Here is an 18,296-nt window from a genome sequence, read left to right as displayed (position 1 = left end):
TTATGCTGTTGAAAGTCACTATTAAATTTTTCAGTTCAGTCATTGTATTCTTCAGTTCCAAGATTTCTGTTTGGTTCTTTTTTATGTTTTCTATTTCTTTGTTAAAATTCCCATTTTGTGTATGTATTGTTTTCCTGACTTCATTTAGTTGTCCTTGTTCTCTTATAGCTCATTGAGCTACTTTAAGACAATTATTTTGAATTCTTTGTCAAGCAGTTCATGGATCTCCATTTCTTTAAGGTCAGTTACTAACACCCTATTAGTTTCCTTTGATGTTGTCATGTTTGCCTGACTCTTCATGATTTGTGCAGCCTTGCATCAGTGCCTGTGTATTTAGAAGAGCAGACACTCATCCAGTCCTTACAGATTGGTTTTGGCAGATAAATATATTCTCCCACTGCTTCCCTTGATTTATGGGACTGCCTCTAGGATCACAGTTGAGCAGGGCTAGAGTTGGGTCTTGTGGCTGTTGCTGGGTCTGCAGTTGGGTCCACAGTTGGCAAGCTGTTACCAGGAGCATGGATGTGTGTGATTTCTCTTGGGTCTCAGTATGCTCTTGTTGGGTCTCTTGGCTGGTCCTTGGGCAGCAAGGACTACATTTGGACTGCAGTAGAGTGGGACTGGAGCCAGGTCACAGGATTGCTTCAGCAACAGCAGTCAGGTCTGAGGTCGGTGGGCATGTTACCAGGGCACAGATGGGCATGGTTCCTCTTGCGTCCCATGGCAGAAGGGGCTGGTGGCAGAAACATGGACAAGCAGGGCTAGAGTCGAATCCACAGGGGGATGGGACAGCTTTCACGTTGCAGCTGGGATTATAATCAGTGGTCCTGCCGCCAGGGCACATACCTGCCTTCTCAAAGTGGCTGTCCTTGGTCTTTGGCTCCACTGGGGTTTCACAATCCCCTACTTGGATCTCAGATATTCCCACTTTTGTCTATAGATTGCTGCCAAATATTTGTTTCTGTCAGGGGGAACAAAAGGTGGAGACCTCCTGTTCCTCCACCTTGCTCATGTTACTCCCAGCACACGACATTCTAATTATGCCTGTGAGTATGCATAAGTCTCTATCAATTCATACATATAAACAGGTTGTTTGTTACCAAAGTTGAAAATATTAGAATAAAATATATTTATTCATTTGTTCACCAAATTTTTTTAGTAACATTTATGCACAGCACTCTACTAGGTGCTGAGAATAATGGGAAGATGCGGGAGGCAGTATTTCTGTGCTCAGGAAGCTCATTATATAGAAGGGCCCCCAGCAAGGTCAACGTACAAGAAACAGCTGTGTAACAAGATCACGGTTAAATAATTGTCTAGGAAAATTTGCCAGTGATGGTGCAAGCAGATAATAAACTATCTGCAAGTAGCTGGTAATGACTTTATGAAACAGAGAGAAAATGGGAGCTGGAGGGGGCAGGAATGGAGTGGAGCACAAGGTAATAAAAAAGGACTCCCTAGTTGGAAGCTGCATGAAATACTTCAGAAATAGGAAGCACATCCCATTGTAGCACCAATACAGAAAGGCAGAACAAGGTAATGGACAGGAGCATGCACTTTGGAGTCAAACAGGATGGGTTTAAACAAATGGGCTCAAAACTCCATCCTGTCACGTACTATCTACTTAACCAGTTTCTCATCTGTAAAATGGGGATAATCATAGAACTTATCTCATAGGGATATTGACAAGATTACATGAAATAATATATGTGAATGTCTACCACATAGAATACACTCAGAAAAATATAAACTACATTTAAAACAATACAAAATCCATTGTGACCAAGATATCTAGGTATTGGCAAATAATCCATTGTTCCCTATAAAACGCTTAGGTTTAGATTGCTCCTCCATCAGCCAGCCCCATGTGGACAGGGACAATATCTCTCTCTCTCTCTCTCTCTCTCACTGCTGGATTTCCATTGCCTTGTCCAGTTCCTGGCATGTGGTTGGCATTCCAAAAATTTTTGTTGAATGAATGAACAATCTGTCCCTCATCTGGAATGTCTGATCAATTTATAAACTTGCCAATTTTGCCTCCTTTCTCTCCCCATTACCCATTTCTCAAACCTATATCCTCCCTTCTCTACTTACTGACCTAGTTCTCTAATTGATTACATAATGAACAAATATTTATGAAATATCTCATATGTGCCAGGCACTGTTATATGTCCTGGGGAACACATAGTGAACGCAGGAGAAGTCCCTGATCTCACAGAATTTCTACTCTAGAGAGGGAGAAGTAAACAAAGTAAACAAGTAAGTAATTTAGGTAATTTCAGATAAACACTCTGAAGAAAATTAAACACTATCGTCTCTTGCCTGCCTTCTAGCAAGTCTCTCTGCTTCACATCTGGTCTCACTGAAGCCTACTCCCTGACAGAGTGATCCATCTAAATTACAAATTCTAACCTTGACACTCTCTTACTTGAAACCTTTCCATGGATCTCCATTGCTTTTATAACAAAATCTGAGCTACTTACCATCCATGACTTGGGCCCTGCATGCCTCTCTAATCTGATTTCTCCTACTACTCCCTACTTTCCAGACCCCCCCCAACTCCTGAACACCAATGCTATTTCTTTACTTTTGTGCCCTTTCTGCCTTGATTACCCTCCCCATCATCTCTTGCCATCCACAAACACCTTTTGAAACTGTATAGGATGCAATATTCCTGCAGGTATCTCCACAATGTGATGTTTTCAGAGGAGTTTTTTTGGCTTGCTGATTGGAGAACATCCTATCCTAAGCCCTGCACATTTGTTCTCATTCAGTTTGCTCAAACATCACTTCCTTCAGGTACATTTCATGGTTCACTCACATTTTTCACCACACATACACACACCATACACACTGGGATGGGTGGCCATTCTGTGTATTCTATTACTGCATTTACACCTGTATGACAGTTCTATTACTTTGCTTCATGTTTCTGTTTCCCCCACCAGTCAACTTCTTACTAGCAGATACCACTTTTCATTCATCTTAGAGGTCCGAGCACAATGCCTAAGGTACATAGACGTTTAATAAATGACTATTAAATTTTAAAAAATGAATTTTTAATGAAAGAAATAATAAATGGACAGAAAAAATAGGCATTATTTTTCAAAAGCCAAAGAATTCTTGCCATGTGCTTATCTTTGGTTCTTTATTTATTCGTTTATATTTTGCAGCTCCTGTCGGTGGACAATTTGGTGAGTTCTCCTTTCTTTTGCTCTTCAGTGTCTCTGAATTAGAACGTCTCCCTGATAAATATGAAACATTTGTAACAGCTGTTTGAGGATCCCCAATATCTCCTGTTTTTCTTGCCAAGACCAGTGGAGATGTGAAAGTGTCACCTGGTCTATTGACATTGCCCAAGGGTCAAGATAGCTTCATGGTCACCCTCCGAACCTCCCTGGAAGAAGTGGCAAGTGCATAAGCAGCTCCTGGCCTTTGCCTTGCCCTGCACTTACTCTTATGACAAATGGACTCCAGTTAACCAAACAGGACATCTTCAACTCCAGGACAAATGTGCAAGGCTTGGGATAGGATGTTCTCCAATCAGCAAGCCAGAAAAACTCCTCTGAAAACATCACGCTGTGGAGATACCAGCAGGAATATTGCATCCTATACAGTTTCAAGAGTAAAATCCTCCAGGAAATGTGTGGGAAGCAGAAGAACATCCAACAACTGAGCCCTTAAAAGGAAGAAATGCACAAAAAGGGGAGATTAGGGGAGAATACAAATTGTCTATATCACATATTTTCTTAGTTCTGACTCTTTTTGCCATTCTTCTGGGTCAGAGAATGTCTTGGATATTTGAGGACCCATGAATAGCAAGAACTCTCTTCAGTTTCTCTCCTTGTCCAAAATCAGCTGCCCTAGGGTTTCATTCTTGTCTAGGTCACCTCTGGACTCCAGTGAATGACTTGTCCATTCCTTGCTCGGCCACAATTAGCTATGATGGGATTTTTCTGGGCATTTGAATAATCATGTATAAAACGAAGATGTTAGACAAGTTAATCTCTCAAGCTTTTCTCAGTGCTAAAATCTTAAGATAATATAATTTATCCTTTTGCGAAAAGTGCAAAATTGTGCTTTAACAACTCCTTGGGAAGTTCTTATGGGTTTATGAACACGATGAAGTGGCAGGGGCAGGCGGTGACTTTCTCTAGGATCCAATTCCACAACAGGCTAACTAGCCATTTTTTCTCATCAACATTTGGTAGTGAATCGTGCTGGTATTGCCCTCTTAAAATCATTTTGCTCGTTGCCATCCCCTGAGCAATCACTGTCCCCTGGAAAGGTGAGTTCTTTGGCTGACAGGCAGCCTTGAGCTCTCAGTGAACTTTCCAGGGGGCTTTCTTAGGGATTTTCCAAAGCCAGATCCTCCAGTCTGTCCCTTACAAACCATCGTGATGGGGACTGCAGGCAACTCCACCTCAGACTTTTTCTCTTTCCTCCTCAGCAACTGCGCCAAAATCTGTGGTTTCCCTCCACGCTCCATGGACCGTTGCCTTCCAAGGAGAGACGGTGAAACTGATTTGCAATGGTCTTCGCTTCAACTCAGCACAGAAAGCAACATGGTACTATTGGTACCATGAGGGGAAAATGTCAAGCAAAACCCTAAGTAACACCCATGTGGTTCATGATTCTGGGGAGTATAGATGTCAGGCCTCTGACTCACTCCTGAGTAACTCTGTGAGGTTACTCTTTTCTACAGGTGAGAAAAAAGTGAAAGAATTAAAAATTTTTGAAATCATATTGTTATGCAGAACCTACCCAATATTTACTCCTTCAAAATCTATAGGAAGAGGACTGAAGAATTTCTATTTTTTACAAGCTGCTCAAGTAAAAAGAAATTTGAGAAGCAATTTATTTGAATGGTTCCTAAATCTATGTATGGTTTTAAGACTACATAATTTACTTGAAATAATAAGCAGTATGAGGATTGTTCATATTTACAGATAGATATACACAGATAGGCAGATAGATAGACATAGAGAGAGAGAGAGAGAGAGAGAAAAGAAGAAACATTTCCTTTTTTGTCCTAAAGCCACCTGTTTTGAATTTGAAGCAGTATCTCCCTAGTTATAATGCTCCTTAATTTAGTGAACAAGGAAACAATGTAGTAGCAAGGAGCAAAAAATATGCTAATCTTCTTTGACCTGACAATTCCCCTCTTAAGAATTTACCTACTGAAACAATCATAGATATGCACCCCCAAAACTGAAGGACCTTAAATGGTCAAGAAAAGAACACTCATTAAATAAATTACATTGCTGCCATTGAAGGAAAATTTTGTAGCCATTGAAAACTAGGTCCGGTCATGATATTGACAACAGAAAAGTGTTCATTGCATAGCAAGTGAAAAGCAAGCTATCAAATAGATAAATAATGTTACAATTTCGTAAAAAGAAAAAAATACACACAGACTCTCACATACATGCACATGGAAAAGAGAACTGTCAAAACGTATGCCAAAATCTGGGTGGTGAGATGATAGGAGGTTTTTATGTACATTTCTGCTTTCCTAGTTTTCTCAAGGCATATGTGTTTATTTTAATATCAGAAAGCAGAATTGACAATTATTTTAAGAATCCTTTTTCCCCATCCTCATTCCTATAAAATCTACTTGATAACAAAAAGAAAGGAGAAACAATGGGATGAAACACATAACTGGTCTTGTGTTTCCTACAGCTAACCTGATCCTGCAGGCTCCACTTCCCGTGTTTGAAGCCGACTCTGTGGTTCTGAGATGCCGAGCAAAGGCGGGAGTAGCAGTGAATAATATGACACTATACAAGAATGATAGATTCCTGGCATCCCTTCATAAAACTTCTGACTTTCACATTCATCAAGCAGATATGAAGGACAGTGGTAAATATCGCTGTAGTGGATTTAAGGAAAAGTGTTGCTCTGTTACTTCAAACACAGTCAACATCCAAGTCCAAGGTAAAGCCTTCATTATTTGTGAAGTGGGTTAGTCAAAAGGAGGGTCCCTGAGGTTGTGGAGGGAGAATAGGAAGAAAAGGGTGGACTGGAGTACTATTGAACCTCAGGGCACATTCTTGCAAGGAACAGAGAAAGTGCAACTGTGCTTTGGGCTGTAGGATGTTAGGAATCAAAAGTGGCATCTCTTTCTTTGCCTGCTTCTGTATGCTCTGCTTGTGGGTGCTGAGGATGAATTATGTTTTTATCCAGAGAAGTTCCAAGCCTCATTGCTCTGAGGACTGTTGTGATCCTTCTCTCTAGAGCTGTTTCCACCTCCCGTGCTGAAAGCCAGATCCTCTTGGCCCACCAAGGGGAAACTAGTGACCCTGACTTGTGAGACCCAGCTCCCTCCACAGAGGTCAGATGTCCAGCTCCAGTTCCACTTCTTCAAAGGTGGACAGATCCTGGGGTCAGGGTGGAGAAGCTCCCCAGAATTCCAGATCACTGCCATAAGGAGAGAAGACTCAGGGTCTTACTCGTGCGAGGCACAGACAGTGACTTCCCGTGTCTGGAAACAGAGCCAGACATCCCAGATATATGTGCAGAGTGAGTGTCAGTGGGTTCTGAGATTTACTGGGACTGGGGCTGGGAAGAACCAGGCAGAACTGCACATCTTCTTGGGCCACTGGTCCATGTCGAAAGTGCTTCTTATACCTGTGGGAATGGGATGGAGAAAGGTATGAGAGAAGAAACCTCAATTCTTGTGGACATGTTAGAGGAGCTTAGAAACAAGAAACTCTAAGAGAAGACTATTTTTTCTTTCAGTGCTATGAGATACAACTCTTTCTTTGCCCTCTGAAAGCTCTCTTCCTTGACATCACTTTTTTTTCCTGCTAGGCCCATAGGCATAAGCTGTGGGCTATGACAGAGCCCTCTGGCTGGGCTGGAGGGACTCTGCTCAGCCAGATGGACAGATTCCTAGAATGCTAGATGCCTGGAGAAGAACACTTCAGAACAACAAAATCAAAGGACAAAATCTTTGGGAATAAATAGTTACAACTTGATGTCACTAGAGATGGTTGTGTACCCACTATTGCTTTTCTCTAAGTCTCTGAAGTTGTATAGGTTTCAAGCATGACTTCTAATCAATGGTCAAATGCCTCCCCAAATTAAATTTGACCTGTCTCATGGGAAACCTACTTGAGCATTAGGAAGGGATGCATAGTCTGGGGTGCGTGTTTTCCTGAGTGATAAAGGAGTGAAAGTGGTAGCATGCTCCAAAAATTCACTCCCATTTCTAGGCCAAAAAGAAAAAAAAATGGTTCTATAACTCTGTTTCTTCTAAAATTCCTAGATTTTATTAATCTTCTATTCTCCAATCACAGGTAACAGGTGTTTCTTAGGTCACCAATTTAAAGAATGAGAATTCAGGGGAGGTGGAGAGTGTGTTATCCAACAATTGCAACACAGTAATTTCTAGCATAGGATCTCCCTCAATGTAACTGATGGAACCCCAACCTCATGCTCTACTCCCACTCTGTTCAGGTATCTTGATCTTCAAGACTCCAGGATGATTCAAAAAAGCACTGCTCTAAGCCAACCTCATTATGTGAAACCACACACACCTAGAGCGTGGAAACCTTTCATCACAGGTTTCCCCACTTAGGGGAACTGTCCTGGGTTCACCTTCTCTGACCATGTAACTGACAAGCTAGAGGGGTTAAGAAGTGCTTTCCTGAGGGCAAGCTTACTGTATATGCGAATGATTGATTTCCAACTAGCCGCTGCAGTTACCACAGCTCCAGGACAAGTACCTCTAATGCCAAGTCTCCCTGTACCCTTCACCACCACCACTACTTCCCTCAAGCAATGCCACTGTTGGGCACTGAGTGTAATATCTGGAATGACTGGTCCAAGCTTTATCAGGAGATAGGTAAGACATGAGGGAAGGTGGGCAGTGTTGCCTCTATTCGTTAAGCCAGATGCTCTGCAAGATCATTAGAGAGTAGAAGGTCTCCCAAGCAATGGAAGGAACACAGTCTCTCCATCACTTCCTCCTTCTTCTCAAGGACCAAGCCCAATTCCATTCCAGGCCAACATCCCACATTGGATCAGTAGATTTAGCCCTTCCCATCCTGTGACTCTTTTCCAGCAATGAGTACCCCACTGCCAAGAGTCCCATATGTCATTTTTATTCATTTAGGAGTTGTTGCCAATGTTCAAATACATACCCGCCCAGCCCTAGAGTTGGTGTTTGAAGGGCAGGAACTGGTGCTCACCTGCTCAGTAGTTGGAGTCCCAGGGACCGTCAGAATCTCCTGGTACAAAGGATCAAATAAGCAGCGTATGAAAACAAAGATTCAGAATTCCCTGAACGCAGAATTCAAGATCTCGATGGTGAAAAACAGTGATGCTGGAGAGTATAACTGTGAAGCCAGCAACGGTCACCTCATCCTTCAAAGCAAGCCAGTGACCATCAATGTGAAAGGTGAGTCTGCCAGATATTATCTGAGGAATGGGTTATCAAACTTAGTGAAGATCATAAGGCAGTTGGGTGGGAATGGATATCGATAGTTAACAATAATTTAATACTCTGAATAACCTACCATGAGTTAGACAGAGACTAGCAGGAGGGGGAGTTTGGCACAGAAGGATCTGTGGGCAGTGGGAACTTTTGGAACTCTTAGAAATGGAGGTTAGAGAACAGGCTCGGTGATTGGCACATGTATAAACCCTTTATATTTACAAATTCCCTCTTAGTTTAAGGAAATCACACCTGGGAATAAAACCAGAACAAATAGGATGTTAGAACCATGTCTGATCTGGCTCTACGTCTCTCGATAAGACTCCTGGATTTAAGGATGTGCAGGGACCCTCCCTGACCACCTCGTTGTGTCTTTCAGCCCCAGTGACACATCCTTTCTTCACCCTCAGGGCCGCTGGGGCACAGGATGCTGCAAAGAATTTCACTGTGAAACCAAGGGAGCCTCTCCCCCATCCTATATCAGTTTTATCATGAGGCTGAAATCCTGAGGACCCCAGACCCCTATAGCTGAGGAGCATCCCTCAATCTCTGTGCCCACAAAACAGTCTGGGAATGACTCCTGTGCTTAGACAATGGCCTGGGGACCCAGCTAGCAAGGACAGGCCACTCTCCATCAGAAGTGAGTTAACTCTGACCACCAGAAGTCACAGCGAGGGTCAGGTTGCATGTTCCCCCACAGTCTAGAGACTCCAGCTACATAGATTTACAGGCTTTTGGCTCACGTGGGATCAAAGCAGGCTTGTTGCCTCTGCTTGGCAGTTCTGAGCTCCTTCCTGTGACCATACTCTCAGGAATTCAGGAATTCAGGAATTCCTTAGAGTGAATCATCAATGGGAAAATGTACCATCTGACCAAAACTCCACTAACATAGCTTTGAAACTTTTCAGAGTTCAAAATTTGTCAGTTCAGCAATCTCTGGCCAAAGAGAAATTACACAGTTCAGCTTTGTTTGGCTTAGATGATACTCAGTCCTTGATTCTTCTGTCAATCAACGAAAGTACAGCCACTCCTGGTTAGTCCTTCTCTTACTGCTCTCCAACAAATCTCTACTCACTTACCTGCTTCCTGTTCCTTCCCCAAGTCATCTGCATTAGTCTGTTCAGACTTCCATAACAAAATACCACAGACTGGGTGGCTTAAACATCAGAAATTTATTTTTTCACAGTTCTGGAGGCTAGAAGTCCAAGATCAAGGTGCCAGGAGGATTGGTGGGAGCCCTAATGAGGGCTCTCTTTCTGGCTTGTAGTTGGCTACCTTCTCAGTGTGTCCCCACATGGCCTTTCCTCTATATGAGGTCAGAAAGGGAGACAGGTCTCTGGTGTCTCTTCCTCTTCTTAGGAGGACGTCAGTCTTATCTGATTAGAGCCCCACCCATTTAATCTCATTTAACCTTAATTATCTCTTTAAAGGGCCTGTCTCCAAATATAGTCACATTGGGGGTTATTGGAGGTTAGGGCTTCAACATATGCATTTTGGAGGGAGACAACTCAGTTCATAACACCATCCTAATGTCCCCATTGGCTCCCAGATCTTTGAACAAGTGTCTATCTCTTGTGGGCCTCATTCTTCAACCAGCCCAGATGCCATCACACCCCTTAATGTGTCTGCAGCATCTCTCTCTCTCTGTCTGGTCCCCGACATCTGTAGAACTCTGTTTTTTTCTCTTTCTTCTTTTGTCCTCTGAATGCGCAGATGTCTGAGTACCGAATCAATTTCAGTAGCTCACAAATCATTTCTTTTTACCAGGGATATGGAGGTATCCCTTCATATGTTGTCCCAATTAACAGCTAATTTTTGACAGTAACCAATGTGCAAATCCCTGTAGTATACAGAGACAGGTAGCAACATCATTGATACTCCAAAGATGTAACTACGGAGGTAGGGAGAACCCCAGACTTCATCACCTCCTTTACCAGTATATGATGCCATCCTGTCCTCAAAACTGTGAAGGTAGTTATGATGGTGAGAGGAAAACAGCTTCTGTGGAGCCCTGGGCCATCCCCTCTATTCATGGCAAACTCCAGGCCCACTGTTAAGGAGATGATGTGATTCAGCACTGGACCAGCAGTCAGGATACAAAGCCAACCCCTGGATGGCCCTGGAAACCAGCCTGCTGGCTTAGGCTAGGCGTCCTAGCCTCTTGCTGACTCAATTTTCTCACCTGTAAATAGAGAGAGTCAGGCTGGATGTAGGGAAACTGTAGGAACAGAGGAGAAGGTCCTAGAAAAGTATGTGAATCTGGAAAGGAAAAGGGTTAAGGGCAGAGCCCTGAGGTCAACCCCAGTGAATGGAGAAATAGAGAAGAGGGACTGAGAAGAAGACTCAAATGGCTTGGGAAGGGAGGGGTACAGCTCTTCTACAGTCATACAGCAGGGGGACGGAACAGGGTAAGGGTGTGGGTCTTATGGTGGCAAGATAAAGGACTTCTTTCCCGAGAGTGGTTTTCCTTCTGGAAAACAGGAGTGAGGTCAACTAACAAGGGGAGACAGCAGAGGAGAAGGGGCCAGAGGTCTGATGGGAAAGGAAGAGACTAGAGTGAGGACAGGAGAGATATGGTGAGAAAGGCCTGGGAGGTTGCTGATCCACCCTGAGGGTTGGTGGAGATGAGACTGGCCATTTCACTGGCCATTGGTTGAAATCTATAGTAAGTGGTAGAAGTAACCGTTGACTAATTTTTTCTCTCCCTCAGTTCCCGTGTCTCATCCTCTCCTCACCCTCAGCCCTCCTAGGGACCGAGCTTTTGAAGGAGATGTGGTGAGACTTCAGTGTGAAGCCCAGAGAGGTTCTTTTCCCATCCAGTATGAGTTTTTTCATGAAGGTGTAATTATCAAGAAGATAGAAACCACTTCATGGAGAGAAAGTTCCTTCAGGTTCACTCTGACTGCAGAGCATTCTGGGAACTACTACTGTACTGCTGACAATGGTCGGGGGGCCAAGCAGAGCAGGGCAGTGCACCTCTCCATCACCAGTAAGCCCTCGGTTCTGTCATCATCCATCTTTGGCCTTTCTCACCAACCCCTCCACAAATGTGTTCTCACCTTCAAGTTTTCTCTCCTTCTTGCTTGGGCTAACCCAATGTCCTTCGAGACTCCTTTGCTCACTGAAACACCTCTCTGCTGCTTTTGAGACTTGTTCCTTGAGCAGCCGAGGTGCCATCACACCCCGGCGGTCGGCACAGCAGCTTTCCTCTCCTGGCCCCCAAACTCTGAGGAGCCAAATGCTTTTCTCTTTCTTTCTACTTGTCTGTGAATCCCTAGGTGCCTGATTTTTATTCAGTCAGTTGTTCTCGGTAGCTACAACATCAGTTCCCAGGGGCACAGATGTGTCTCTTGTCCCTTTAATATCAGTTATTGATCATGAATAGTGTACAAAACCATGAAGGATACAAAGACAGGTAGCAGGATCACAGTTACTCCAAAGATGTCCCTCTTGCTTAAATATTTTCAGAATTGCTTAGGCAATTGTGTGAGGGAGAACCAGACAGGGGAGAGGTTGGAAGCGGGGCAAGAGATAGCCCCTTATGAACAGAGATGACTTCACCTCTGCTTCCTAGGCTTACTGACTCAAAGGCCGTGAAAGGAATTGTGAACTAGTTATGAAGTTAAATGGTTTATGTTGAGCCTTGAATCTCAGTATTGTGCCATCTATGTGTGGCCAAATTACAAGCCCAATTTTAGGGGACAGGGTGATTTGGGCGTATACTGGTGGCAGAGACTCTGGTCCTGGCTGGTCCTGGAAGCAGCCTCAGTTTCCTCTTCTATAAAAAAATAGAACAAGGCTGGAGACAAGCTGGAATCTAGTCCCTCCAACAATAGATGTGCAAAAGATTATAAAGGAAAGGATCAGAAAACCTTGGAGGGAAATATCAAATGAAAGAGAGAGGGAGGCTTTGCTCCTGAATCTAGAGGCCCGACGAAATTGGAGGCAGTGACATTATTATCAAATGCTCTCAGAGATGTATAAAGTTCTATACAGTGACATTTATTCACCTAATAAATAATGGTTGTGTATATACTGTATGTCAGACTGCACCAATGTCTAAGGATGCATGAGACTAGACCAACATGGCCCTGTGCACACAGTTCTCAGGGTCTAATAGCAGATGTACATGAGCAATAGGGCAAACACCAAACCAAGGGATAGAAGTACCTGGAGGCTGTGGGGGCCGATGGGAGAGCACCCCAACCTGAGTTCGGAGATGAGAGGGCATTTCTTAGATGAGTTCGTGTGTGCTCAGAGGCCTGACAGTGAGTAGGAACACTCCAGGAGGAGAAGAGAGGGGTTGAGGGAGAAAGAAAGAGGCTGTGTTCCAGGTTGAGTCACGTGCTAAAGAATCGTGGTGAGGGAAGGAAGAAATGTTCAAGAACTGGAAGGAGATCTTTTTGCATTGAGAGCAGCATAGAGGGAAATGGTTGAAGGGGCAGGATGAGGTGGGAGAGGGAGGCAGGGCCAGGTTATGAGGCATTAGAAGCAATGGTAAGGGCTTGGGCTTTTTCTAAAGGGTAATCAGGGATTTGTGAAGGGTTTTAATACTGGGGAACATCACTCCAGTCACAGGGTGAAGAATAGATGGTAGAAGGGCCAGTCTGGGGAGCAGCCAGGAGTAGAGAAGATGGCCCAAGAGAGAGTGTCCAGTCAGACAGAACCCTCAGGCCAGCCCCCACTGAGAAGCAAGGTCACTGAGAAGAACTGTGGCTGAGAGGAGACACTGTGAAATGTGTACCTAAAATACAAAGGAAGAGAGATAGCAGGATAATTCAGATAAGGCAGAGTTGATAGACGAAAAGCTAATAACTGAATCACCTCCCCTGAATTTAGTCACAAATAACTGAATACAAAAGCAGAAGAATACAAATGAGAAGTGGAATACCTGGGTCTGACTGCTGGCTCACCACTTACTAACTGTGGGGTTTAATCTCTTTAGGCCTCAGTTTCCTCATCTGTAAAATAGAGACAATAGTAGTACCTGCCTCATAGGATTGTTTTGATAGTTAAATTAATGTCTACATACATATATATATACAAATTGTGTAGGACTAACACACATACACCACACACATAGTTAAAGGCACTACATTATAATTATAAGTAACTATTATTATTATTATCATCATCATCAGTATAATCATAAACATGAAAAATCAACTTTAGTACATTGGTGGGGATAAAATCCAGATTAATATTATTATTTGTTATGGACAAAAAATAAACATGAGGTAAAGAAGTGGAGACAATAAATGTAGCCCACTTTTTCCAGAAGTCTGTCCACAGAAAAGAGAAGTAAGTGACCATGGGGAAAACTAAATGCACGTAGGGTTGTTTGTGTTTGTTTTTTGTTTTTCTAACATGGAGAAGATTAAATGCATCTAAATGGTGTTTGGAAGAAGCCGATAGAAGCAGAGAATTTACATCCAGGACAGAGGCAGGTTGGCTTAGGGTCGAGATAAAGGAGCGTATTTCTTAAGTAGGAGAAGGGAGGGCTCTTCCAGGCTCAATGGGCAGAGGGGAGGAGCAAGGGGCTAATGTAGGCAAGGGTGTGGGTCTGATGGTAGCAAGATAAAGGACTTCTTTCTCGAGAGTGGCCTTATCTCTGGAAAACAGGAGTGAAGTCACCTAACAAGGGGAGACAGGAGAGGAGAAGGGGCCAGAGGTCTGATGGGAAAGGAAGAGACCAGCGTGAGGAGAGTAGACAGCTGGTGAGAAAAGCATGGGAGGCGCCTGGGTGGCACTGAGGGCTGGTGGAGATGGGACTGGGCATTTCACTGGTCACTGGTTGAAATCTACGGTAAGCAGCAGAAGCAACTGTTAACTAGATTTTTCTCTTCCTCAGTTCCGGTGTCTCATCCTGTCCTCACCCTTAGCCCTCCTGGGAACCGGGTTCTTGAAGGAGAAATGGTGACCCTTCAATGTGAAGCCCAGAGAGGTTCTCTTCCCATCCAATACGAGTTTTTTCGTGAAGGTGTATTTATCAAGAAGATAGATGCCACTTTACGGAGAACAAGTTCCTTCAGGTTCACTCTGACCACAGAGAATTCTGGGAACTACCACTGCACCGCTGACAATGGCCGGGGGGCGCAGCACAGCACCACAGTGCACCTCTCCACCACCAGTAAGCCCTAGGTTCTGTCAATCACCCATCCTTGCCTTTCTCATTAACCTCTCCACAATTGTGTTCCCACCTTCAAGTTTCCTCTGCTTCTTGCTTGGGCTAAACCAATATCCTTCGAGACTCCCTGGGTCACTGAAACAGCTGTCTGCTGCTCTTGAGCCTCATTCCTTCGGCAGCCGAGGTGCCATCACACCCCTGGCTGTCTGCACAGCAGCTTCCCTCTCCCGGCCCCCAAACTCTGAGGATCCAAATGCTTTTCTCTTTCTCTCTACTTGAATCCCTAGATGCCTGATTTTTATTCAGTCAATTGTTCTCAGTAACTACTACATCAGTTACCGGGGGCACAGAAGTGTCTCTTCTCCATTTCATATCAGATATTGATCATGAGTAGTGTACAAAACCATGGAGGATACAAAGACAGGTAGCAGGATCACAATTACTCCAAAGACGTCCCTCTTGCTTAAACATTTTCAGAGTTGCTTAGGCAATTGTGTGAAGGAGAAACAGATAGGGGAGGGGTTAGAAGCAGGGCAAGAGATAACCCCTCATGAGCAGAGATGACTTCACCTCTGCTTGCTAGGCTTACTGCCTCAAAGGCCATGAAAGGAATTGTCAACTAGTTATAAAGTTAAATGGTTTCTGTTGAGCCTTGAATCTCAGTTTTGTGCCATATATGTGGCCAAATTCCAAGCCCAATATTAGGAGAAAGTGTGATTTGGGCTCATACTGGTGGCAGAGTGTCTGGCCCTGGCTGGTCCTGGAAGCAGCCTCAAGTTCCTCTTCTGTAAAAAAGCAGAACAAGGCTGGAGACAAGCCCGAATCTAGCCCCTCCCACAATAGATGTGCAAAAGATTGTAAAGGAAAGGATCAGAAATCCCTGGAAGGAGACATCAAATGAAAGAGACAGAGAGGCTGTGCTCCTGAATCCAGAGGCCCAAATTGGAGGCAGTGACATTATTATCAAATGCTCTCAAGATGTATAAAGTTCTGTACAGTGACATTTATTCACCTAATAAATAATGGTTATGTATATACTGTATGTCAGACTGCACCAACGTCTAAGGATGCATGAGACTAGACCAACATGGCCCTGTGCACACAGTTCTCAGGGTCTAATAGCAGATGTACATGAGCAATAGGGCAAACACCAAAACAAGGGATAGAAGTACCTGGTGGCTGTGGGGGCTTATGGGAGAGCAACCCAACCTCAGTTGGGAGATGACAGGACATTTCTTAGAAGAGTACATGTGTGCTCAGAGGCCTGACGGTGAGTAGGAACATTCCAGGAAAAGAAGGGAGGGGTTGAGGGAGGAAGAAAGAGGCTGTGCTCCAGGTTGAGTCATATGTTAAAGAATTGTGGTGATGGAAGGAAGAAATGTTCAGGAACTGGAAGGACATCTTTTCACATTGACTGCAGCATAGAGGGAAATGGTTGACAGATGCAGGATGAGGTGGGAGAGCGAGGCAGGGCCCGGTTATGAGGCGTTAGAAGCAATGGTAAGGGCTTGGGCTCTTTCTAAAGGGTAATCTGGGGTCCATGAAGGATTTTAACACTGGGGAACGTCACTCCAGTCGCAGGGTGAAGAACAGCTGCTACAAGGGACAGTCTGGGGAGCAGCCAGGAGTAGAGTAGATGGCCCAAGAAGAGAGTGTCCAGTCAGACAGAACCCCCAGGCCAGCCCCCACTGAGAAGGAAGGACACTGAGAGGGACTGTGGCTGAGAGAAGAGACACTGTGAAAATGTGTACCATAAAACACAAAAGAAGAGAGTGTTTTAAGCAAAAAATAGCAGGCTAATTCAGAAATGGCAGAACTAATAGATGATGAAAGCTAAGAACTGAGTCACTTCCCCTGAATTGGGTCACCAAACACTGCATACAAATGCAGAAGAACACAAACGATAACTGGAATACCTGTGTTTGACTGCTGGCTCACAACCTACTAACTGTGTGGTTTAACCCCTTTGGGCCTCAATTTCCTCCTGTGTAAAATAGAGACAATAATAGTACCTGCTTCATAGGATTGTTTTGATAGCTAAATTAGTGTCTGTGTACATATATATACAAATTGTATATGACTAGTACACTTACACCAGACAGGTAGTTAAAGGCACTACATTATCATTATAAGTGTCTATTATTATTATCATTATGATCATGATTATAACTATAAACATGAAAAATCAACTTTAGTACATTGGTGGGGATAAAAACCAGATTATTATTATTATTTGTAATGGACAAAAGGTAAACGTGAGGTAAAGAAGTGGAGACAATAAATGTAGGCCATTTTTCCAGAAGTCTGTCCACAGAAAAGAGTTGAAAGTGATCATGGGGAAAAATAAATGCACATAGGGTTGTTGTTGTTTCTTTTTTTGTTTTTCTAACGTGGAGAAGATTAAATGCATCTAAATGGTGTTTGGAAGAAGCCGATAGAAGCAGAGAATTTACATCCAGGACAGAGGCAGGTGGGCTCAGGGTCAAGAAAAAGGAGGGTCCTCCTTGGGTGGGAGGAGGGATGACTCTTCCAGGGTCAATGGGCAGAGCGGAGGACCAAGGGGCTGATGTAGGTAAGGGTGTGGGTCTGATAGCAGGAAGATAAAGGACTACTTTCTTGAGAGTGGTCTTCCCTCTGGAAAACGAGTGAGGTTAACTAACAAGGGGAAAGTGGAGAGAAGGGGTCAGATGTCTGATGGGAAGGAAGAGGCCAACGTGAGGAGAGGGGAGCTGGCGACAAAAGCCTGGGAGGCTGCTGAGCCACCCTGAGGGCCAGTGGAGATGGGACTGGGCATTTCACTGGCCACTGGTTGAAATCTACAGTAAGCAGCAGAAGCAACTATTGACTAGTTTTTTCTCTCCCTCAGTCCCCGTGTCTCATCCTGTCCTCACCCTTAGCCCTCCTGGGGACCGGGTTCCTGAAGGAGAAGTGATGACACTGAATTGTGAATCCCAGAGAGGTTCTCTTCCCATCCAGTACCAGTTTTTTCGTGAAGGTGTAATTCTTAAGAAGATAGAAGCCACTTCACGGAGAACAAGTTCCTTCAGCTTCTCTCTGACCACAGAGCATTCTGGGAACTACTACTGCACCGCTGACAATGGCCAGGGGGCCCAGCGCAGCACCTCAGTGCACCTCTCCATCACCAGTAAGCCCTAGGTTCTGTCAATCACTCATCCTTGTCCTTTCTCACCAACCCCTCTGCAAATGTGTTCCCACCCTCAAATTTCCTCTGCTTCTTTCTTGGGCTAAACCAATATCCTTTGAGACTCACTGTAACAGCTGTCTGCTGCTTTTGAGCCTCATTCCTTGGGCAGCCAAGGTGCCATCACACCCCTGGCTGTCTGCACAGCAGCTTCTCTCTCCTGGCCCCCAAACTCTAAGGAGCCAAATGCTTTTCATTTTCTCTCTACTTGTCTGAATCCTCAGATGCCTGATTTTCATTCAGTCAATTGTTCTCAGTAGCTACAACATCAGGTGCCAGGGGCACAGAGGTGTCTCTTGTCCCTTTCATATCAGATTTTGATCATGAGTAGTATACAAAACCATGAAGGATACAAAGACAGGTAGCTTCAAAGACAGGTAGCAGGATCATAGTTACTCAACGATGTCCCTCTTGCTTAAGCACCTCAGAGTTGTATAGGCAATAGTGTGAGTGAGAAACAGACGGGGGAGAGGTTGGAAGCAGGGCAAGAGATAGCCCCTCATGAGCAGAGATGACTTCACCTCTGC

General features: G+C 44.2%; 1 protein-coding gene across 1 annotated transcript in view; it reads left to right on the top strand.

Moving 5' to 3' along the window:
• Positions 1 to 3,002: 3,002 nt before the first annotated feature.
• The window catches only part of FCRL5 (Fc receptor like 5), a 36,873-nt gene continuing 21,579 nt past the window's right edge, over positions 3,003 to 18,296 (top strand). The window contains exons 1-9 of the mRNA XM_058536514.1: positions 3,003 to 3,011; positions 3,174 to 3,194; positions 3,314 to 3,413; positions 4,451 to 4,705; positions 5,683 to 5,937; positions 8,120 to 8,404; positions 11,151 to 11,429; positions 14,292 to 14,570; positions 17,434 to 17,712. Of these exons, the coding sequence (XP_058392497.1) occupies positions 3,003 to 3,011; positions 3,174 to 3,194; positions 3,314 to 3,413; positions 4,451 to 4,705; positions 5,683 to 5,937; positions 8,120 to 8,404; positions 11,151 to 11,429; positions 14,292 to 14,570; positions 17,434 to 17,712 (1,762 nt within the window). The remainder of the gene's footprint in view (positions 3,012 to 3,173; positions 3,195 to 3,313; positions 3,414 to 4,450; positions 4,706 to 5,682; positions 5,938 to 8,119; positions 8,405 to 11,150; positions 11,430 to 14,291; positions 14,571 to 17,433; positions 17,713 to 18,296) is intronic.

Source organism: Diceros bicornis, chromosome 4 (assembly GCF_020826845.1).
Source record: "Diceros bicornis minor isolate mBicDic1 chromosome 4, mDicBic1.mat.cur, whole genome shotgun sequence".
NCBI classification, from domain to species: Eukaryota; Metazoa; Chordata; class Mammalia; order Perissodactyla; family Rhinocerotidae; genus Diceros; species Diceros bicornis.
The sequence above is the reverse complement of the archived record's forward strand: the minus strand, read 5'-3'. Positions and strand labels throughout refer to the sequence as shown.